The 25,468-nt window shown below is 40.7% G+C and overlaps 1 protein-coding gene across 1 annotated transcript in view; it reads right to left on the reverse strand.

The window, feature by feature from the left end:
* Positions 1-25,468, reverse strand: part of MPPED1 (metallophosphoesterase domain containing 1) — a 76,165-nt gene that overhangs the window by 36,627 nt on the left and 14,070 nt on the right. Inside the window, exon 3 of the mRNA XM_074983708.1 lies at positions 18,491-18,716. Coding sequence (XP_074839809.1) covers positions 18,491-18,716 — 226 coding nt within the window. The remainder of the gene's footprint in view (positions 1-18,490; positions 18,717-25,468) is intronic.

The raw sequence follows: 25,468 nt of genomic DNA on the forward strand, positions 1-25,468 counted from the left end.
ATAATTACTGTCCAGAAAAGGATATCTTGCCCAAAACTAATTAAATCAGGGTAATATATTTTCTACTATCCTCAAATTTAACCAGAATGAAATATATTTATGCTGAAGTGAGCAAATGCAAATTTCATTCACAGAAAACTCTTACAGAATATTAAAAGTTACCCTGTGTGGACAAAGATACTAAAACAAGGTAATATTTGCACCCATAAACACATGCTCCGAAAAATAACTGTAAATGATATTACAGGTTGAACCTCTCTAATCCAGAACTCTCTCATGCTGGATTACGGAGTCTGCCAGATGATTTTAGTTAGCTGGACAACCACTTACGAGGGATGCGGTCAAGTTTCCTGTGGTCCCATAAAGTTCTCTACAGTCATCAGTCTGAGCTCACAGTGTTCTGTGCTGTTATTTAGCTCTAATTTACCCCTAAATGTCATCTAAGAGCCCCAAAACAATGAGAAATACTGTGGCACCTTACATATTTACTGGAGTACAAGGTATCATGGGTAAAGATCACTTTGTCAGATGCACGTAGTGTAAGAGCCCAGTAAGAAGTGGAACTGTTGGTAGTGTGCTAGAAAATACTGACCTCCCGTCGTTTGGCAAATTCTCTCATCCGGCACCAGTCAAGTCCCAAGGATGCCAGATGAGAGAGGTTCAACCTGTAGTATATAGAAACATTCAGTATATAAACTCAGCCTCTCTCTCTCTCCCTCTGGCCGCGTCTACATGTGCACGCTACTTCGAAGTAGCAGCGCCAACTTCGAAATAGCGCCTGTCACGGCTACACGTGTTGGGCGCTATTTCAAAGTTGAAATTGATATTAGGTGGCGAGACGTCGAAGTCGCTAACCCCATTAGGGGATGGGAATAGCGCCCTACTTCGAAGTTGAACGTCGAAGTAGGGCACGTGTAGATGATCCGCATCCTGCAACATCGAAATAGCGGGGTCCGCCATGGCGGCCATCAGCTGAGGGGTTGAGAGATGCTCTCTCTCCAGCCCCTGTGGGGCTCTATGGTCACCGTGGGCAGCAGCCCTTAGCCCAGGGCTTCTGGCTGCTGCTGCGGCAGCTGGGGATCCATGCTGCATGCACAGGGTCTGCAACCAGTTGTCGGCTCTGTGGATCTTGTGTTGTTTAGTGCAACTGTGTCTGGGAGGGGCCCTTTAAGGGAGCAGCTTGCTGTTGAGTCCGCCCTGTGACCCTGTCTGCAGCTGTTCCTGGCACCCTTATTTCGATGTGTGCTAATTTGGCGTGTAGACGTTCCCTCGCAGCGCCTATTTCGATGTGGTGCTGCCCAACGTCGAAGTTATTATAAGCTATTTCGATGTAGCGTGCACATGTAGACGTAGCCTCTCTCTCCCTTCTCTGCTACCTTGAACTTTGTACAGTCATTTGTACCTGTGAAAGTGGGTATAAAATTGTACCAATCAGATCTGGTAACAATTTATAGTCATTTTGCACACATGTAAATGACTCTACAGTGAAGCATTAATTCCCTCTATAATACACAAATACATGTGAGTATGTAATCAGCAAGGTGGTTTAACTCTTGTTTTCATGGTTCCAGTATAGCGTATTACCCATCCTCAGCCTTGGGCTAATGTAATCTTGGACAGAAATCTCATTTGGGAGGAAATATTTTGCGGCAAGTTTATGAAAAATAAATAGAAAACATTCTAAATCTTGAGTAATAGGAGTTCAGATTTTATCCCCCTACCCCTTTTCTTCTACCACGGTAAATGCAATTTTTCCTACTGAATATCAGTAACTTGACTTGACTGAATACCATGGTACAAATGAAAGACCCCGTTCTGAGTTCAGTAGAGCTATTCACATGAGTAAAGGCACTCACATGATTAGTGTTTGTAGGATGGACCCTGTGCTTCTCATATTTCCAAGTAATATGATTTTTCCCCAAAAAAGTTTTACTTTTCAAAAAGGATTCATTTTAAACAATATGTCATTAACCAAAGAAACAGATTCTGTTTCTAAAAATGTATTTGTTAGTTTATGCAGATATGAGTACAGGCTCTGTGTATTTCTCAAGTATTGCTTTCTGCCATTTCAGAATCTTTTATATTTCAAGTGTTACTCAACATGAAAAAAACAGAACATCTGAATTTAATAGCGCTCATCAAAACCATTTTTGCAGGAAGTACCATTCGTATGATCTTCCAGATGCTGCAAATTAAACTATAGTGTTATGGTTATAAGCATTTTTAGAAACAGCACTTGCCAAAAATGGAATATAGCTTCTGATAAGTACAGAATAGGAAAAAAAAAAGTCACTCCAGCATTCCATTAAAATATAATTAAATCGAGTTTTATTTGTCCACAACTGTAATTAATATCATTTAATGGGATGATCAATTACTTTTTCTCTTTTCTAAAAATGTTTCTATTCCTTATGCATTTGTCACATGTTGCATTTCTTGAATATCTGAACTAAAACATCTTCAGCATTCTCACCAAAATGCTACAGTCATATCAGGCTTAAGATGACAAACCTTTCCCCAAAACACCAGTATATATGATATGCCTCAATTTTCAAAAACGAGGGGAGTCTATTATTCATACTTATGAGTTTCATTTTCCTCAAGAAACATGCCAGTCTGCTTAAATTGCTCATTATAGTGCATACCTCAAATGGCTTGGTTAAGAAACAGCTCCAATCCCATGACTTTTAATAACACAGAACATTCATCTTTTAAAACAAAATATTTCTGAGATATCAAAGCCCAGGATCCTGTAACAGGCGCTGCCAGAGCTAAACATTAGAACATACAACTAGCTTAAAAATCTAATTAAACTGGAATCTGCAGGATTTTAATGGCAATTTTCTTTTTGCTTAAGGTAAGAGTAGAGAGACAATTCTGTCCTGATTACCCTGATTCTAAATTGCTGAAAAAACTGAAGGTGGGGAAGGGGGATGGAACGCTAGATGAAAGTCTTCTTTTTGTACAGCAACCTCTGTACCATTCTGCCCCAGAGCACAGGATGGATAGCCCATTTCTGTGGTTGGTGGGCATGTGAGAGAACATAAAGGAATTACAGGAGAAAGGTTTTCTCAAATCACTTTGTGCAGTTTTTGTTTGTGCCAGTACTTGCAAGTATTGAATATTCTCACCTCAGCAGCCTCAGACACAGGATTGTTGGGAGGGGGCAGGAACCAGCTGAATACCTGTTCTTCTCTTTTTTTTTTTTTAACAGAAGAAAACAAAACAACTGACGTTGTGTATGTCTATGCCTCAGGTGGGGCTGTGTCTCCCAGCCGTAGTAGACAGATGCATGCCAGCTCTGATCAAGCTAACACACTACAAATAGCAATGTAAATGGGTGGGCTAGCAGGGTGGATGGGCCGTGTGGGCTTGTACTCACGTCTAGCCTGTGCTGAAAAATCCAAACTGCTATATTTAGCACACTAGCTCAAGCAAAGCTTGCATGTGTCTGTCTAGCCAGGCTGGCAGGCGTGCTCCCAGATAACTTCCTGGTAGAACAACAATTTGAGCATATTGCTTGAATTGTAGACTAGAAGTCTGAGATTTATCATCTAATATTGATGCCACTGTACTTTACCTGTGAGCCATATTCCCAGAAGGGTGGGGGTGGGGGAGGGACAACTAATATATTTAACATGGTATGTTAAATGGAGTAAATCTTTGATTTTAATACAATTTCACTTTAATTGATGTGCACCTCAATGACTGTAAAGATATGTTCAAAGCCTGCAAAAACAAACATTAGATGATTCATCACTGGCAAAATGAAAGTGCGTCCCTCTCATGACATGAACCTATAAATCTTTGTTACGTTATTTTACCCATGGAGACCAGGCTCAGTGAGGAATGAAACTTTGTATGGCAAGGCAGAGAGGAAAGAGAGGAGACTCAGTTTGAGGAAGAGTGTGAACAAGTGTACAGTAAACCCTCAATTTAACGGCCTAATGGTGGCAAGGGGTGTCTGTTAATGCTGGAAGTCCGTTATGTCTGCGTGATGATGCACTGACCTTCCCAGCCCATTACTCACTCCTGTCCTCTGCCTCCCCTTTCCCTTCCCCCTCTCCCGCTCCGTTCTTCCCCTCACACCTCCATCTCCCTCTCCCAATTACCAGGAGAGGCGCTGAATGCCGGCCTGGCTCCTTCCACCTCCTGCAGCTCTCGGTGCTATGGCTCCTCCAGCCCCCGGCTCTGAGTAAACAGCATGAAGGTAGAGCATGGCTGCCCCCAGCCTGCCAATGGGCAGCAGCCTCCAACACCACGGCTTCTGCTCCATGCCACTGCAGGCAGTGGCAGCCAGACACCAACGTGGTCCATGCACACAGGGCTGGGAGAGAAGAACTCCTGCACCCTGCCACAGCTCCCATCACAGCTCCTCTGGCTCCAGTGACCCCAGCCACTGCTGTGGCCCCAGCCACTGCTGTGGTCCCTTCAGCCCCGACAGCCTCAGCAGCTCCTCCAGCCCCAGCGGTGGCTCTGGTGACTCTCCAGAATTTATTTGGGAGGGGTGGGAGGGTGGGGAAGGTAGACGGCATCCATTACTTCCGAAGTCCATTATATCAGGGTCCATTAAATTGAGGGTTTACTATACAGCAAAAGCAAACCAGGCTAATTTTTCACATTGCTATTTTATCTCATCAATTCCTAACTGCATAGTTAGTTACCATTCCACTCCCTGAATGGACACAACAAAATCCTGGGGTTTGTCTCACAGCAGCCTTATTTTGAAATAAGCTACGCCAGAAAAGCTATTTTTGAATAGCTTATTTCAAAACAACGCTATACACAAAAATGCATTTTGAAATGGCGCTCAGCAGCTACACACATGGAGCCTATTTTGAAATAGAGTCATTGGACGCACTATGGCTTATTTTGAAACAGGCTCTGTTACCTGTCTAAACAGCCCCTATTTTGAAACAGCTATTTTGAAATACATGATATTCCTCATGCAATGAGATTTACCAATTTTGAAATAAGCCATTATAAGCTTTATTTTGAAATAACTTTGCTGGGTATACCTGTCCGTATAAAACAATCAGAGCTACAAATTCAGGACTACAATGGAATAAATAGTGACAGAGAGATAGCCATGCTAGTCTGCATTCTAGCAAAACAAAAAAGCAATAGTCCTTTAAAGACTAACAAAGCGATTTATTAGGTGACGAACTTTCATGGGACAGACCCACTTCTTCAGATCATAGCCTTACCAGAACAGACTCAATATATAAAGCACAAAGGTCCAAAAATTGCTACCAAGGTTGGCAAAGCAGAAGAGCAGGGGTGTGTGTTGGGGGAGGGGTGGAGTTAAGAGTTAGGTCAAACATCAAAGTATGTAAAAGAGTCCTTATAATGGGTCAGTTAATTGCTGTCTCTGTTCAAGCCATGTGTTAATGTGTCGAATTTGAATATGAATGTTAGTTATGAATGTTGTGTTATGAATGAACTAATATTAATATTCAAATTTGACACATTAACACGCGGCTTAAACAGGGCCAGCAATTACCTGACCCATTATAAGGACTCTTTTACATACTTTGATGTTTGGCCTAACTCTTGACTTCTCCACCCCACCCCCTCACCCTCCACCCCTCTGCTCTTCTGATTGGCCAACCCTGATTACAATTTTTGGATCTCTGTGCTTTATATATTGACTCTGTTATGGTAACACTATGCTCTGAAGAAGTGGGTCTGTCCCCTGAAAGCTCATCACCTAATAAATTATTTTGTTAGTCTTTAAAGTGCTCCATGACTGCTTTTTTGTTTTGATGGAACAGTTAACCTGAATAAGCCAAGGAAGACATGGCTCTCACTATTATATCATAAATAAACTGAATCAAGGGGAACAATAACAACTAGGATCACAATAGCAAATTCAACCTTACAAATACTGAAGTGTAGTGGGGATTTTGATAGTTGGCGGCCATATTTCTCCCTTTGTTAAGGTTGCTTTGAACCATTTTGACAATCGATGTAAAGTATATCAGCCTGAAGAATACCCTTCTCCACGGCAGGGCTCAGCCACATCACCCTCCTGGGTTTTACCGAGCACAGCAGATGATCCTTACCTACAGGTTAATTTGTGTGCCACTTGATGCCTATTATCAGAACAAAAACATCTTCCCACAAACTGGTGGTAAATGGTACAGTAGCCGTGTTGCTTCCTGAAAATCAGTGTGGCCCTTACCCTTATCCATAAGGGTTTGGAGGACAGACAACAAAAAAATGAAGTCCAAAATGAATGGGCATCACCCACTGCAGATCAGATACTTGTGAAGGACTCTCAAGGGTGAAACTGCCACCCTAGGGAAATTAAAGTATCTGAAGTTCCATGTGGCCTGGAACAAAAAAATACCAAAGGGGATGAGAGCACTAACACTAGTAAAAACTTAACTGCAGTCAAAAGGAAAATAATGAATCATTTCACAAGAATCACCCCCTCCAAACAATTCCTATACAATAATCCAATCTTCAGGTAATGAGCACAAGCAGAGAATTCCATGCTGAGGGCTGCTTCAGACTATCCAGAGCACTGTCTCATTCAGACTAATGAATCTCTCAGACCTCTTAATCATGATTTCCTCTAATTTTTTTCCATTGGAAATGTGCGTGTCCTGACCTAACAGAGAAAATTTTTTTCTGCCATACTGCATGTCATGGTCAGGCAGAAAAGTTCCTTTATGACCCATCTGCACAATTGGTCAGGGGAATGATAAGATTTTAACATTTGTGATATACTGTTGGCTGGTTTATTAATTATTGCTATTATTATTATTATTATTACTATTATTATTTATTATTATTATTGCCATTTCTCCTCTTCTGATGGCTCAAGTGTTGCCCAAGATGAGATCCCCATGATGAATGGTCTAACAAATGTATCAAATCCTCTGTTCCCAAGGGAGGGAAACTTGCATGTTGCACATAGACCATAGCAGTTTTGCTGTAGTCCGAGGAAAGAAGAAGCAAGGTCAAAGACATACCACTTCTCACCTACACATGGCTTCTGATTTGAGAGAGAGAGAGAGAGAGAGAGAGATGAACGGACATCAAGAGATCCTCTAGGCCATACATATGCACACTTGTATATAAATCTCTCGTATATAAATCTAAGTATACTTAATCCTACATCAGCATGGGATATGGGAAATGGACTAGAAGACCCAAAGGCCCCTTCCAGCCCTACATTCCTTTGAGTCTTTGATTCTATTACAATGAAGTCAGAGAATCTCCAACATGCTGCTACCCACCCACTAACAACACAGTAAATGGAGAATAATGTGCTCATGCATTTTGCTATCAATAAAAAAACACCATACAATCCACAAAAGCACCTCTAACTCAGACAGAAGTAGTCTGCAAGGGGTGGGCACATTTTTAAGGAAAGGGATCACACTGAGAGAAAAGGTATTTCTTCCAAAACCAGGAACCTTTATAGTCTGTTTAGCTCAGGACCTACTCCACTCTCATACCGTTGGAATCCTGTACATTAGAGAAGCAGCTAAAACAACACACAAGATCATGCATGCAAGTACAGATTAAATAAGATTTGTTCATGTTGACATGAAGCCTACAGGTGCCAGTGGGGCTGCTTATTTCCACATGGGGTGTCTGTCGCAGAGACAAGGCAATTCATCCTAGTAAACACGGGAAAGGAAACATTTTCCTGACGGGAGACCCAAGGGTAAGGCCCTCCTCACCACTTAACATCCATCCTGGGGAACAGGATGATGCTGGCAAAGTGGCCATGCAGGTGGCAGCCTCTACTCTCCCTTTAGCTAGCCCAGCACAACCAGTTTCCCCACCTCTAAGAAGGGCATAGTACATCCATACAAATCCCTCAGTGGTATTCAAAGGATTAACAAATGTCTGCAAAACCGCTTTGTTCATATAAAAAACAGGTATTCTGAACAATCAGACTCTCAAATTGGGTGCCTGATCCCCAAGGCACCAGAAATCAGTGAACATTTTTGAAAAAATTGGCCTTAATGTCTCTGATTCCCTCATCTACAAAATGGGGATAATAAACGCCTATCTCATGAGGCACTTTGAAGAAAAATTCATTAACATTTGTGAAACACGCAGATGCTATGGCGACAAATGCCATAGAAACGCCCACGAGACTATTGCTTACGTATTCTACAATGAGTTTGGTTGATGTGTGGTAAGACGGGGGCTACACGTCTCGGGAATGTTGAGGGTATAAAGAAACTGTGAACAGCTACCTTGGTCAGTGAGAACATCATCTATCCTGTGCACTGAATGAAGCTGAGGTTCTCTAGAAAAAATAGTGTGTGAGCATGTAACTAAAGATGGTATCATAATTATGTCTGAGGGAATTCTTCGCCCCCACCCCCAAAAAGACAAATGCGGCACAGAGTATTTTAAAAATCTCCAAAGTTGTACCTAATTTTGACAAAATTACAAAATATAACCATGCTAGTTTCAGTTATTTTGGCAATGTATTTCAAAATACCTGTCAGCGAGTATGCCTGTAACAATACAGACAACAAAAAGACCCAGGACTTTTTTCTCTTTTTTTTTTTTTTGAAAAATAGGCATATTAATACCGATCTCTGAGTAATAATTCATTGAAACTACAATATCGGAAACATATTCCCCCACTCCCTGAGGCAGTGGAAAGGTTTGGAGTACGAAGGAAGGGCAAGGCTGAGGCAGAGGGAAGCAATTGCTGGGCAGCAACCTGGATGTGAACCCAAAGGTAGTTCGGTGTGACTGGAAGAAGTATGGAAGAGGTTCTTCTGGGCAGAAGGGACTGTTAGGGAATTAGGACGTCTTCCTCACCACAGCCAAGTCCCTCCCATTCTGTCAGACTTATCACCCCCAGTCCCCGGGCCTCTGGATTTCGTCTCCCATGCGTGCGTCCTCTCAGCCATCCCTTCCCTTTCCACATGTGGCCTTTTACCCACTTCCCTGTTTCCATGTGTTCCTTCACCTGCATTCAGCCATCACCATGTGGCCCATTCACCAGTACTTCCAGCTGCTTCTTCAGCTCCTGCCCCAGTCTGTCCCTCGCAGGAGCCCTTCTGAACACCAGCTTATGACATCTTCTACAGTCCCATGCATGCTGCTCTGTCTGCTCTCCCACCTCGTGTCTCCTAACTTGTCCCTTCAGGTGGGCGGTTCTGAGGAACACAGCCAGCCACTAGTTGCTACTGCCAGTGAGCTGGTGGCTCTCTGTTCTGGTGCCTCAGCAGCCACTGGTGGGCAAAAAGGTGTAGCTGCAGCATCTCTCTGGCAAGGGCACCATTTCAGAGTGGATAGAGGAGGGCCTATAGTCACGCATACCACAACACTACTTGTTCTTCTTCCTCTTCCACGCCCATAAAGGAGCAAGGGGAAAGTATGCAGCTTGCATCACTTACTCCTCTGCCCTGTCCACTCAACAGCTGGGAGTGAGAGAAATGCATGCAAGTTGTGTACTTTCCCCACACCCCATAACAGTGAGGGGAAGGGGAAGAAGGGCCAGCAGTGCCCTGGTGTGCACAGCCATAGCCACACCACCCTCCCAAAATTGTGCCCTTACTCTCAGGAAGAATGTAGTTTTTTCAGAGAAAAAAACTCTGCAGGGTGGGAACTGGCACTAACCCTTTAAAAGAGAAGAGGCCAGTGCACAAAGGACTGGTAAACTGACCCCCACATACAAGAGAAGACATCTGGGGGGAACATGAGTGAATCAGGCCTGAAACAAAGTCAAGAAAGGGGCAAAGAGAGATGACCTGAAGTTCTTGATGTCTGCTCCCTGGCACTATAGAGACAGCCCAGAAGTCAGGAGGCTGAGGTAACAGGATCAGCATAAAATTCCCTGACAGTGGGTGGTACTGTTGCCTGGGTCAAGACATAGTAAGAAGCTGCTTGGGGCAAAAAGGATCCAGGAGCAAAGTCCTGAAAGGTAGGGCTCAAATAACAGAGCATGGGGAGATTCCTATCATGAGCCCTGAAGCATGAGAAATTAAGAGAAGCAAAAGAGAGAATCATCAGAAATCTACAGCTCATAGGGGATTGAGAAACTTTGTCAGGTTTTTGCCTATGTATGAGAAATAAAACTGCCTACAAAAGAGCCTCTGGGTGTGGGAGAGGGTCTTTTACAGTACATTTTTAAAATCGGTAATCTATACTCACACACACACTTTTGTAAGGTAGCTTTTAACAGATTTCATTGTTTCACATTACCCATTCAATGACTGGGTCTGTTGTATGTTTCTGTGGGCCATGCCCTCCAAGCAGTAATACATAGGAGAACCTTAATTTGATGATGCAAGGAACACATTGTGCCGTTTATGTTAAACTGTTTTATTGTTATCTTATCTCAATTTCCCCAACCCATTTATCTGTGTTGTTCACCTGCTGTATCCTTTCTGACTCAAAACCACAAATTCTTTGGGGGAGTAGGGCAACGCATTTTTTTAAATTAAAGATTGAATAGCACCTAGCACAATGAGGTTAGATCCATATTTGGGGTCCTATGTGCTCCTGAAATAAAACCAATACAAATAAACCTTTGAAAAAAAACCTGCTTAATCATTTGAAAGTTTTCTATATTATAAATGTTATCACAAAAGTTTTATACTTAAAAACAACATTAGGTTAGTTCAAACTAATTGATAAACTTTCTCAGAATAGCCAGAAATAACTTACAGAATATGTACTACCTTATACCTCTGACATTTGCTGATTTGCAGTACTTTCTAATATGCAAGCAGTCTTTTTCCTCCCACAGTTCTGATGCTAGTCTTTTAAAAGTCAGCAATATCCAGTGGCATCTGTGTGTCAACTTCACACACTCATTACCTATTCTAACGTTACTAATATATGATAAATGTTGACTTTTTAATAGGTCAGTATTATACTTTATGTCACAATGTATTTCATGATGACTGTGAACTGTTTGATTATCAATTATTCTGAATGATATTGAAGATTGTTTAAAATCTGGGGTTAACCATTAAGAACCCAATCTTGTACCTTGCAGTCAATGGGAGTTTTGCCACTAATTTTGCAGTGAAAAGGACAGCACTTTATTCTCTTTGTAAATAGACTAAATTATTGTCTTTTAGATTATATTGGAAGTGTCAGATGATGACAGTATATTGTGCAACTAAAATATTAACCACATACAAGTGGTACAAGTCAAAAGACTATGTGAGACTGGTAAGTCATACAAACCAATTCAGCGTTCATGGTTCATTTTGTAACTAAACATCAACTTCAGTTTATACAGCTGAAAATACGTATTACATAAATCAAACCAAATCAAATAAATAAACAAACAAAAAAAACCCCTGTATTTCCCTATCACCATTTACCTGAGGTTCACAAAGTACTCTGCAAACATGAATTATCCTCAACTACCTCAGAGATGGATGGTAACTGTGGTTTATATTATTTTTAGAGCAGAACTAATGGAGGCACAGGGTCAGTGACACAGCTCAGAACAGAAACCAAGGAGAGTACTGACACTCCCCCCCCTCCCCCCCGTTCTAACAAGGGCCTTCAGTCAGATTAAGTTGATTGAAAAATACATAATTTAAATCCACCTATATGCAGAGTAATAACTGTTATAAGGGTTTTTAAAATGTAAAGGGAAAGAACTAGACTACATATATCCCGAAACAGCACATGGGAACATTAATTGGTACAGAGCTAACCAAACTATTTTAAAAGCTAGTTTATAAATATAATCTCAAGAGCTGGTATTATTAAAACACAAAGGCATGGCACACAAAAATTTAGGGGGTAAAGGCACTTTGAGGTAGTACGGGCACTTCAAAGTGCCCATGGCTACATGGCATGCCAGCACTTTGAAATTTGACACTCTGAAGTTGCTGCAGGGAGAATTAGCCTAATGAAGTGCTGTATATTCATTGCAGTACTTCATTAGTATTCTCCAATCAGGCTGATTACCATGCCCCCTTCGAAGAAGGGGGCAACTGTAGACATAGCCAAAGTGTTTCAGGAAACTCTGCAAGAAACTACAAAGAATCAGCTTTCTTGATGAAATGAAAGTTTTAAGAACTAATTTGAGGGATCAACAAGGTCTGTGGAGATTATCAGGAACGTAAAATTGTATGATGCAAGGCAAGAAAAAAATCCAAGGAAAGTTTTCACCAGCCTCCTATAATTCTTTTGAGATTAACGTTAATATTGTGTTAAATGGGAGTTAAATGAATTTCCCAAAAAGGCTGGAACAGAGATTCCAAGTCAGGATGCATAAAGATAAAAATAAGAATAAACTTTAGTTAATCTTCACTGAATTCATTACACAGAAAATTTACTTTATGTTTAGAGTAACCTTAGTAAAGAGTAACTTTAGTTAATCTTCACTAATTCATTACACAGAAAATTATCCATAACTTTTACATAATGGTTCTCTCCTGATGCTTTTTTTTGGTTTCGTTTAGTTTCTTCTACTGAATGTGCCATTCTGGTGGTATAGTTAAGAGTGATTTTTACTGGACATGTCATGTATTGTATGGAAACTGTGATTAGTGTTCCATAAAACACAGTGCTCACCTGAAACGTGAGCAAGACTTTGGGTCTAATTCAGCAGAGTAAATACACTGAGGCTTGTCTTCCATCCGAAGAACCTTACAATTAAAGCTTCTTGCTCTCTGGGGAAAGTCACCCCGTGGGTGTGGAAGAGCATATTTAATTCCCATCATATTTCCAGCACAGACACTTTTCCAGTGGGAAAGTCTCCAGACCAGTATTGAATCAGAGGACTCCTTATATATATGCACACATATATATAATTCGAGATACACACCTCCTAGGACTGGATGGGACCTTGAGAGGTCAACTAGTCCAGTCCCCTGCCCTCTTGGCAGGATCAAGCACCATCCCTGACATCTATTTGCCCCAGTCCCTAAATGGCCCCATCAAGGACTGAGCTCACAAGCCTGGGTTTAGCAGGCCAATGCTCAAACCACTGAGCTCTCCCTCCTCACACTCCTAAGCATGTTAAATTTTTTTTATTCTCCGCTGGGCTGAATTTTTGTCATATCCCCAAGAAAGAGACTGTAGTCACTTTGCTCCACTGTAATCCACTCTGACCTCTTGCATAACGTACCACAGCCCTTCAGTGAAATTCTTCTTGTTTATCTTTGAGCACCATAATAGACTGAAACAACTCCTTGGATCTCAAGTTGGTCAAACAACAGGGAAGTTTTGACCCAGTTCTAAACACTACATCTTAGAAACTAACTTTATCATAAACCAGTACATGTGATGAATGGGAAGCAACATAGATTCATATAGAACAAGGCAGACCAACCTGATAACTCTCAGAACCTGAGAAAAATTACAGGGTGAGTGAACAAGTGAAAACAAGAGACTTAATCTAACTGTAACATTACACAGGTGTTGTTGGCCAGGCAAAGATTTCCCCAGAAGACCAACATATTTGCATCGGTACAGGACGTTCAAATGGATTTCTTGAGCCTCTACTTAGTTATTCCATAGATACATTAAGTTTTAAAAAAATATATTTTGTCTTTTAATGAGAATTTTGGTGCATTATCGCTGAAAACTTAATACTAATATTGGAAAAGTGGTGATGAATTAGGCTTATTATAGTGAAAATATTCAGCTCTCAGTCACACTAAAAACAGAACATAGTTACTGTCCTTAAACATAAATACCAACCTGGGAAGAGGTGCCAAGTGTCATTCTACAAGTTTATATTGGGACGGATACTATTTAACATCTTCCTGACTAATTTGGAAAACAAAGTAAATTGTACATTGATTGAATGTACAAGAGACACAAGATTAAGTTGGCTTCAACGCAGCAGGTGGGTAGGCTGAAAATAAAGAACAAGCTGGAAAGCTGAGAGAGATGGGCGTATTTAAGGGGGATGAGATTTTAATATAGATAAACGTAGAATAATAAGCTTGGGGAAAATTAACACCCAGCTCAAGCAAGAAAATGGGAAAATGCCAATTTTCATTAAAAAAAGTTTCCAATAGATTTCACAGTTTATTCACACTATGAGAATTCACACTGGGTATATGCATCAGGTCTGACAACTTGTTTGCTACATTCCAGCCTGACGTGATTTCAGAAGGAAGAAAAACAGATTCCCTAAAAGCCTACCTTTTAAATAGAATATTAATTTCCTTTAAAAGATGTACATAACGCTCATGAAATGTACCAGATTTACAACTTCATTAACAGAAGTGAAAACTTCGTTTTATTTATCCATGAGTGAGAGACAGAGGGACACAGGGAAAGTTGGGCTGGGGGGCAGAGACAGCTAGGAGGATAGCTGAGTCTGCAACCCAATTCACCTTTCGGTTGATCTGTTCAGCCATCATGGGTACCAACAACCACCAGAATTAAGTGGCAAGGCCCAGTCCTTTGGGAGCCACTGACCAAGAGTTTTCTCCTTGCTATCACAAAAAGTTCCAAGTGGACTCAGAATAAAAGAGAAGGAAAGCTGTCAAGCACTGGGTAGCCACTGATTGGTTACTATAGATGCCAATTTTATTCCAATAACTAAACTGCAACTTAATGAAGGGTATTCATAGAATTATCATAGAATCATAGAATACTAGGACCGGAAGGGGCCTCGAGAGGCCATCGAGTCCAGTCCCCTGCCCCAACGGCAGGACCGACCACTATCTACACCATCCCTGATAGACATCTATCTAATCTGTTCTTAAATATCTCCAGCAAGGGAGATTCCACAACCTCCCTTGGCAACTTATTCCAGTATTTGACCACCCTGACAGTTAGGAACTTTTTCCTAATGTCCAACCTAAACTTCCCTTGCTGCAGCTTAAGTCCATTCCCTCTTGTTCTCTCCTCAGAGGCCAAGAAGAACAAGTTTTCTCCCTCCTCCTTATGACACCCTTTAAGATATCTGAAAACCGCTATCATGTCCCCCCTCAATCTTCTTTTTTCCAAGCTAAACAAGCCCAATTCTTTCAGCCTTTCTTCATAAGTCATGTTCTCCAGACCTTTTACCATTCTAGTTGCTCTTCTCTGGACCTTCTCTAATTTCTCCACATCTTTCTTGAATTGGGGTGCCCAGAACTGGACACAATATTCCAGATGAGGCCTAACCAGCGCAAAGTAGAGCGAAAGAATGACTTCTCGTGTCTTGTTCACAACACACCTGCTAATGCATCCCAGAATCATGTTTGCTTTTTTTTGCAACAGCATCACACTGTTGACTCATATTTAACTTGTGATCTACTAGAACCGCTAGATCCCTTTCTGCTGTACTCCTTCCTAGACAGTCTTTTCCCATTCTGTATGTGTGAAACAGATTATTCCTTCCTAAGTGCAGCACCTTACATTTATCTTTATTAAACTTCATCCTATTTACTTCAGACCATTTCTCCAATTTATCTAGATCATTCTGAATTATGACCCTATCCTCCAAGGTAGTTGCAACCCCTCCCAGCTTGGTATCATCTGCAAACTTAATAAGCGTACCTTCTATGCCAATATCCAAATCATTAATGAAGATATTGAACAGAACTGGTCCCAAAACAGACCCCTGTGGAACCCCACTTGTTATGCTTTTCCAGCAGGATTGAGCACCATTAACAACTAGTCTCTGGGTACGATTAGCCAGCCAGTTATGCACCCACCTTATTGTAGTCCCATTTAAGTTGGACTTGCCTAGTTTGTCAATAAGAATATTATGCGAGACCGTATCAAATGCTTTACTAAAGTCTAGGTATACCACATCCACTGCTTCTCCCTTATCTACGAGTCTCGTTATCGTGTCAAAAAAGCTATCAGGTTGGTTTGACATGATTTGTTTTTTATAAAACCATGCTGGCTGTTCCCTATCACTTTACTACCTTCCAAGTGCTTGCAGATGACTTCCTCAACTACCTGCTCCATTACCTTTCCTAGCACAGAAGTTAAGCTGACTGGCCTGTAATTTCCTGGGTTGTTCTTATTCCCCTTTTTGTAGATGGGCACTATATTTGCCCTCTTCCAGTCTTCTGGAATCTCTCCTGTCTCCCATGACTTTCCAAAAATGAGAGCTAACGGCTCCTCTACCTCTTCTATCAGCTCCTTGAGGATTCTAGGATGCATTTCATCAGGCCCTGGTGACTTGCAGACATCTAATTTTTCCAAATGGTTTTTAACTTGTTCTTTTTTTATTTCAAAAACTAACTCTACCCCTTTTCCACCAGCATTCACTATGTCAGGCATTCCTTCAGACTTCTCTGTGAAGACCGAAACAAAGAAGTCATTAAGCATCTCTGCCATTTCCAAGTTCCCCGTTACTGTTTCTCCCTCCTCACTGAGCAATGGCCCTACCCTGTCCTTGGTCTTCCTCTTGTTTCTCATATATTTGTAAAAGGCCTTCTTGTTACCCTTTATGCCTGTAGCTAGTTGGAGCTCATTTTGTGCCTTAGCCTAATTTTACTCCTGCATTCCTGTATTTGCCTATGTTCATTCTTTGTAATTTGTCCTAGTTTCCATTTTTTATAGGATTGCTTTTTTAGTTTGAGATCATGCAGGATCTCCTTGTTAAGCCAAGGCGGTCTTTGCCCATATTTACTATCTTTCCTACATAGGGGAATAGCTTGTTTTTGGGCCCTTAATAATGTCTCTCTGAAAAACTGCCAACTCTCCTCAGTTGTTTTTTCCCCTCAGTTTTTCCTCCCATGGGATCTCAACTACCAGCTCTCTGAGTTTACCAAAATCTGCCTTCCTGAAATCCATCATCTCTATTTTGCTCTTTTCCCTCCTACCAGTCCTTAGAATTGTGAATTCTATGATTTCATGATCACTTTCACCCAAGCAGCCTCCCACATTCAAATTCTTGACCAAGTCCTCCTTATTTGTTAAAATCAAATCCAGAACAGTTTCTCCCCTGGTGGCTTTTTCAACTTTTTGGAAAAAAAAATTGTCTCCAATGCAGTCTAAGAACTTATCGGATAGTGTGTGCCCCACTGTATTAGTGTCCCAGCATATATCTGGATAGTTAAAGTCCCCCATCACCACCAAATCCTGGGCTCTGGATGATTTTGTTAGTTGTTTAAGAAAAGCATCATCTACCTCTTCCACCTGGTTAGGTGGCCTGTAGTAGACTCCTAACAGGACATCACCCTTGTTTTTTACCCCTCTTAAACTAACCCACAGACTCTCAACACGTCCATCTCCTATGTCCATCTCCACCTCAGTCCAAGTGTGTACATTTTTTATATATAAGGCAACACCTCCCCCCTTTTTTCCCTGTCTATCTTTCCTAACCAGGCTGTAGCCTTCAATACCAACATTCCAATCATGTGTATTATCCCACCAAGTTTCTGTGATGCCAATGATATCATAGTTGTATTTATTTATTAGCACTTCCAGTTCTTCCTGCTTATTACCCATACTTCTTGCATTGGTATATAGGCATCTTAGATATTGATTTGAACTTTCCCCCCCAGTTTTTTCCTGGCCCTCTTTTTACTCTGACATTGGTACCCATGCTCCCTCCTACTTCCGACCCATCTCCCAGGTTTCCATGTTCTCCACTTACCTGTGGGCTTTGCTCCCCTGTCCCCTGTATTAATAATATATAAAAGACAATAAAATTGTGAGGGATAACAGGTCACACTAAAGAAAGACAGAGAAATATATTTTCACTGAAGGGCTAATATATCTAAAATAGCGAGCACTTAATATCAAAGGACAAACTCAAGAAATACTTACAATCCACTCAGATTAAACAGTAATAATGTAAACTTGATAAATTGCACATCTTCTTCATATAACAAATTAGTAACATGGAATACTTAAATAGCTCACCCTTAAGAACACATTATAGCTGTGTCTACACTATAGAGTTCTTGCGACAAAACCGATGACTTGTTGACAAAACTCATGGATCATCTACACTTCAAATGCATTCTGTGGAGAAACTGTCAACAGAATGCAGCAGTTTCTCGGGAGATTTCTATCACTCCCATGTGAGGCAGAATGCCTCTGTTGACAGAATCGGTCAATGAAACTATAGTATACTGCTCTGGGAGACCCTCTGTTGATGGAGAGGGCAGCTGGTTCACCAGGCAGTCTTGTTTGCAGAGCTTCATGTCAGCCGTTCTGTTGAGAGAGGGATGGGCACTCTGGACACTCTCTGTCAACAGAGCAGGTAGTTCTTTTGAGCTGTTTTTATATGTAGACGCAATCTGTCATCAGCGGTTTTGTCGGAAGATATCTTCTGACAGTAACCTCTATCGACAGATTGCTGTAGTGTAGATGTAGCCTATCTTATGTTTGTTTCATTTATTTAATGATTCATACTCTTATACTCAGATATTTTGCCATCAGAAAGATGAGCTACAAAAAATAAAAGTTATAAAACTTTTTATAAAAAAATAAAAATAATAATTTTATAAAAAATACTAGTTTTTTATTCTCACACTAATCCAAATATGACTGCAGGGCATCAACTGGTGGGTGTGCTAGTACCCAACACTATAATTTTATTTATTTATATTAAAGAGCTGCTTACCAAGGAGACCCATATATTCTGAAGCCCCTCACCGTCACTTCAGAGTCTTGAAGATAGATGCAATTTGTTAGAAGAGACTGCACATTTTCATAGCTCTCTGGTTTCAGCTTAGACACAGAAGGGAAATAGTAAAAGTCCTGTTTGATTAAGTCTGCCATAAACTCTTGGTCAAAGGTCAGTTCATGATTTCCTGCTATCACAATCTTGTATTCGTATGGCAGGCTACCTGAAATAGTGAAAAACAACAACAAACCTCAGTTATCTTTTCAGTTTCTGAAAACTGAATAAAAGAAACAAACAAGAAACACACAACAGTACCACACATTCTTACACATTCCAAACAACCAAATTCTGTTCTGAGATGTCTGAACATAACTACCACTGACTTCAATGGGAATAAAATGCACCTTCCCAATAGCAGAATTTGACACAATATACATGGAAGCAGTATGACGACTCTGCCCTAACTATTTTTTTTTAAATATGCACACCTCTCTATGGTATTTACTTACCAGTGGTTACAGCTGCCACTTGTCATGATGACAAAAAATTCTCAGAAAATTGTTTGGGTTTTAAAGCCACTAACCGTAACACTTATTGAAATAAACACTACCTCTAAATGTCCTGCAACCTGCTAGCTCTCAAATATCATGGTAATGAGGCACTACAAGTCCAAAGCTTGTGCCAGAGTAACAGACCACCTTTGAAACAATCCAGAAACCAAACCTTCAGTCACGATAGGGCTCAGGAGTACCTACTGGGATCGTTTCTATAAGTCCCTAATTTACCTGCCCCAATACCTTTTAGCCCTACCCAGTTTCAAACTTGCATCCAGGTTTTGGGAAAGGAGTTACATTGTGATGGACGCTTGCCCTCAAAGCTGCGATAGTAAAATTTCAAAACTCTATGATCAGTGTATCCTAGAAAAGTTTGGCCTGCTAGCAAAATTGTGTGAACTCTTGCAATGAGGAATGCTAACAAGTTAGCCATTGAAGCAGTGAAGAGCGTCCCATGATTCCTCTGCTGACAAACTCTCTCTCACACAAATATTCTCTAAAAGCAGCACTACAAAAATAAAAAAATCCCCATCTGAGTCCACTTGCGGTTATCAGCAGGACCCTGGATTTGAAAGCAGGGATCACCAGACTCAAGCATACTTGAAAGAATATTAACACAAAAACAAGAAGTTGTCCTGTTGCACCGTATAGACTAACAGATATTTTGAAGCATAAGATGGGTCTTTGCCCACGAAAGCTTGTGCTCCAAAATATCTGTTACTCTATAAGGTGCCACAGGACTTTTTCTCATTTTTGAAGACACAGACTAACACAGCTACCTCTCTGAATCTTAAAACACACTTTCTGAACCGGCTTGCAGAGGACAGAGAGGAGACAAAAAAGATAAAAACCGATGAAAACACTCTGAACAGGTCTGCTCCAAGCAAGAATGTGTGCAGGACCTACCATTGCTTTTCTACTAGCAAAGGTGGTTTGCAGGAAGAAAAGAATGACTTCAAGGAAAATGCATGGTAGATAACTGTGCACTGTAGTTAACTAAACTCACATAAACCTAGTGGCTTTTAATTAAAAAAATGACAAGGTAACATTATATAAAACTTTACTGATAACTTTGAGCCCAATTCTGAGCAAGAATAAGTGATGATAATATACATCTTAGGCACATAAAGTGGCATAAAATGCGCTATGGTCAGGACTGAGAAATGAAATGCACCCACATAGGATTTACAGCTAGTGAAATAGTAATTAGAGAAAGCTGGTGATTGTATACAGATTGTTTGGAAATGGGGAAAAGAGGTATGGCTTACCAAAGCCCAGAATGGTAAGTCCAACAGCTGTCATAAAAGCAAACCACCCTAGTCTAATGTTTCATGGGTAGAGATAACAACAAACATCCACACACTGCAGACTTACCACATTTTCTCTCCAAGAGAGTATGCCACAGGGCAGTAAGAAAATAGTAACTCTTAAGGCACAGACAGTGGAAATTAACCCAGCAGAGGAACAGAAGAGTCCTCCAGAAAAGTAAGTTTGCAAACATCTTAATCCCTGAGATTCCAAATGGTCAGACACACCCCAATACCACTTGTCTAGAAGTTTCACAGTCAACTCCTACAAACCAATTTAGGCCATATACAATTCATGTCAAGACCCATAACCATTTATCAGCATAGAATAATAAGATCTGAAATGCTTTCTTGGTATTAGAATATGTAATAGATAACCAGGGGAGTCTTGTAGTTGAGATCCATGAACTACAGCATCAACTCTCCACAACACACCACAAGGTTGCACTTTATACATGCAAAATGAGGAGGACTGAGGTGAAAAGTTATCAGAGTTGTATAGATGACTCATGCCTTTTGATGGCAACTGGGGGGAGGTGTCACAATTTGAAGACTTGGCGGTAACACCTGACTGTCCCACACAGTTCCTCCAGGCCCTTTCCCACTCCCCTCCGATCCTCACACACTCCAGAGACTTCCTTCCTGGCTTATGCCTCCCACAGTGAATATGGCATGGGCCAGAGTGGGCTCTAGATACCTAGCACCAACCAGGTAACTATGGTTGTGAGTAATGACAGAACAGGACTCAGAGGGCTTTCCCACAGCACCCTCTGGTGGGGCTATACTTCCAGCCCTATTTCTCTTCCTTGTCCTGGACACCTTTTAGTAGGGCCCAGTTGGAGCACTACATGCCATTCCAGTGCCTCTCTAAGACATGTTCCTCTCAGCAGCATTCAGGCTGATTTCATCCCTGGCAGAAATTCAGGGGGTGGGGAGTGGTGAAGCACAAGTTTTCCCCTCCTTGAGTTATGCATCATTTCTGCAGGGTCAGATGTCAGTGTTGCTGGCCAGCAATACAAGGATGCTGCCAAATCACAGAAGCTCTAGAAAAAATGCTACACTAAGCACTCCATAAGCAAAATAAATAGGATAGTACCAGTAGAACATAGCCTGTAGATTTGCCCTATCCATACAGGCATTGACGTATGGATGCACTGGTTGAAATCAGCACTTAATCACAAATCCACTCCCGAACACAAATCACCACCTTAGAGAATAGAAAGATTCTTTCCTTAAAGGTCCTGGGCTGATAGTGAAACTACTCCATGGCTGGAATACCAGCCTTTGATCCACATCAGTGGAGGGTGGGGCAGAGGAGGGAAATGACCTAAAATCGTGCACTTCCTGATGACCAATATCAGATCCGTCACCCTATATCCTTACTGCACAGCGATATATTGTGTGTCCCATAGAACTAGGTTTCATGGTGCTCCTGGCAGGAGCACGTTCTGCACCGACTCTTCAACACTACACAGCGCAGCTGTACCAGTTCTGCAGCATAGCACTCCATAACAACAGTACTGGGAGCACAATCAGCCCCTCAGTCCAGGAAACAGCAGTGAAAACACAGAGGAGACTCACTGTCTTCAAACAGCCATAGCCAACACAGCTACACATCATAACGATGGCCTGCTCTTACTGAACCTTTGCTCTGAGCCAACAGCCATTACGATTTTTCTTTTGACACTAAAGAGAAAGCTCATGATCACAAAAAGCACTCTTTGATTAAATGACTTTTCTTTCCACTTGCACATCAGGTGTATTTTTAATCCTGCTTAAACTTCATACGTTCTCCTAAGACTAAGATTTTTTAAAATAGAAAAATCAGCATTTACACGGAGTGGCACTTCTGTTTCTTTGGGCAAAATTAAAATGAGGATACCATGATGCTGTGTTTTGGTACACTTTGGAATGCTGAGCTAACATTAAAGATTTAAGGTTTGTACTCTCTTTTTCTGCCAATATTATGTTAATATTGAATTATTTCCTGTGGAACATAAGTGGAATTCTGCATGGCATAAATATTTTTCTGATTTATGATTTTCTGGTACATTTAGATGATGAATGCTGGAGAATTAATTAGTTATTTAAGTATTTTTGAAATTCAAATATTTTTATTCCCAATTCTGAAGCACTTAGCATTCTGCAGAACGTCTAACACATGTCCATATATCTCTCACACTCACACGCACACACACACACAGAGACTGAGAATGTCACACACACACACACACACACACACACAGAATGTAACATAAGTATTATAATATGTCTTGGCATTCCCAAGTATGATACAGCAATACCATTGCCTGTGACAAATATTGAACAAAATTGCATGCCATGGTATTATTAACAATTCCATTTCTATTCTGTTTTCTAACTCTTTTCCAGCTCATCTGATCCATCCATCTACTAGCCAAGAACCTGTATGAGCTGGTTATAGTTGGTGCTTTCGCTAATGTATTTATGTCATGTTGCTGTCTGTGGGTGTTACTTAGGCAAATTAGCAAATTACTCTAAACGTACAGTAACATTTATTATATTGGCGGCCAGAATCTCTGCTGTAGTTACAGGTCTGTCAGCTTTTCAATTAACAGCTCTGTTTTTGATGAGTTTGCAGCTCAGCTTTCTTACTTTCATTCCATACCAAGCTGGGACTTGCTAAACCTATTTCCCTGCTTATCTAAGCCCTCACCCTTCAAACCTTCTTTTCACTTGCTTGGAAAACAACAAAATAGATGATTTTTCACATTTTTGTTGCCTTCTACAAAAATCTTTAAACCCAAATCTTGCAAAGATTTATCAGTGTATTTAACCTATTGTGTCAATTACTTGTAGGGTGTAAATTTAAGTGCATGTGTCTTTGAAAAAAATCGGGGTCTTCATTTATATCTGATTGATTAGGGTTGAATCCATAGGAGTGAGGATATTGTCTGCAACAGACAGAAGCACCGGATCATTCTTAGTGCTGCAGAATCTGGTACTCTTATTCCTATGTTTCCTTTCTGCCTTGATCTTATCATTCTCACGCACAACAGTGCTCAGTTTAAGGCAGATAAAGAGATTTTTCTTACAGCATTATGCTCTCTATTTTCTGAGCACTGTACAGATTTCTTTGCCCTGTGGGCCTGATGCAGTTCTATCTTTGAAGTCAATGGCAAAAGTCCCATTGCTTTTAGCAGGAACAGAATCAGACAGTGTGAGCTCAGCCCTGTGAGGTATGGAATGCTGCCTTAATGTGCTATACTGCATCAAAGATCACTAATGCACAACATATTTGCACATTAAACATTATGTTAAATCAGCTACTTTCTTGTTTAGTACTTAGAATGCCCTGAAGCAAGCCCCTAAAATGGTTGGCTGGATTCTTGTTACAGGGTTATTTTCCTTGATTGCTGCTATTTTATATATGAGGGTCATCTGAAAAACAAGAAAAAGAATCTTTAAAAATGAAATGGTGATAATTAGAAAAGTTCTGATTTAAAGGTAAGAATACTAATTCTCATTTGGCCAACAGATCTTTTGTCAATCTTTACCTTAAATTAATTGAAAATTTCGCATGAATTTTTAAAAGCTTTGATGAATGACAGCAATGTTGGGGTGGAAGGGATTTCAAGAGCTACATCTGGTTTTTCCTCCCATGATAGGTCAGAACCTGGTTCATTAAGCTATTACACTGCCTTTCTTCTATTTTCAGCAAAAACAGATATGAATGAGTTTATGTAATAATCAGAAATGCAACATTTAAGAAAAAGATTGTTATTGTCATTGAATGTATGGTCCCTTTAACAGAACAACTCCACTGCAGAGAATCAATTTAACAGGAAGAAATTACAAATTCTGCTTAGTACAGTAAAGGATTCTTTTATATCTGGATGCTTTTAAACATGTTGGTGTTAGTGTTTGGCTCAGTTAACAGGGGTGCAGCTGACCTGGAATGGAAGGGAGGTAGCTGTGTGTGTGCAAACAAATTTGAGACCTTATACTGCTCTCATGGGAATTCTGCATATGGATTCAGTACAAAATATAGCTCCCATTCAGAATATAAGGCACATGAGAGCACATAAGAAACAGATACACCATTCAGGGATGCTATAATATAACATACACAACATGTTCGGTGTGACTTACAGATTTATTTAATGCTAAAGGGAAAGAAGGAAGTCTGGAACTGTAGGAAATTATATACTTTCATGACTGCTTATTGTAGTCTGTAAGACTTTCAGACTTCCCCTAAGGTGGATTTGTGAAGTTGCCCCCTGCTGGAAGACAAAATATACTATGCAGGGAAAATATACTGTGCAGCTATGTCTGCACCTCAGCCTATGTTGGCATAGATTGTGTTGCTCAGGGTGTGAATAAACCACCCTGCTGAGCGACATTACTTCTGCCAAGATAAGTGCTTGTGCACACAGTGCTATGTCAGCACAAGACCTTCTCCTGCAATCCAGCTTCTGCCGCTCACAGACGTTTATTTTTTTATGCTAGTGGGAAGGGCTTTCCCATTGGCATAAAGTGTCTTCACTACACTGCGCAGCAGCAGTGCAGATATACTGGTTCAGCTGTGTCACGACCGGTTGAGCCTCTCTCTCACCTGGCACCCTCAGGCCTGACCAGTGCTGGACAAGCGGATTTGCCAGATGATGGGAGGTCAACATCTTCTAACAGTATTACCAACACTTCCACTGCTTCCTGGGCTTACAAGACATTTCAGGTAAATTTATAGCTAAACAACATCACCATACAGTGACAGCCAGGACTGGTGGCTATAAACAAACTTTATAGGACTACGCAAAACTCGGCCACACCCATTACAAGTGGTTGTCCACCTAACTAAAATCGTGCTGGATTATGGGTGTTGCCAGACGAGAGAGTTCCAGATTAGAGGGGTTCAAACTGTACAGCACTGTATGTAGAGACATGGCCTTTATCAAAATGGTTTTCCATGTGAAAATACTGTTTCAACTTACCATTTTTGTGTGAAATCATACAACGTTTTGACAAATTTCCTAGGGTGAAAATTTTTAGAAAAAAATCTAATTTTAATTACATTTTAATTGCTTTTTTCCAAAATTAACTTTTAACAAAAAAAAAATCAGACTCTTCTATTCATT

This window comes from Carettochelys insculpta, chromosome 1, assembly GCF_033958435.1.
Source record: "Carettochelys insculpta isolate YL-2023 chromosome 1, ASM3395843v1, whole genome shotgun sequence".
Lineage (NCBI taxonomy): Eukaryota > Metazoa > Chordata > Testudines > Carettochelyidae > Carettochelys > Carettochelys insculpta.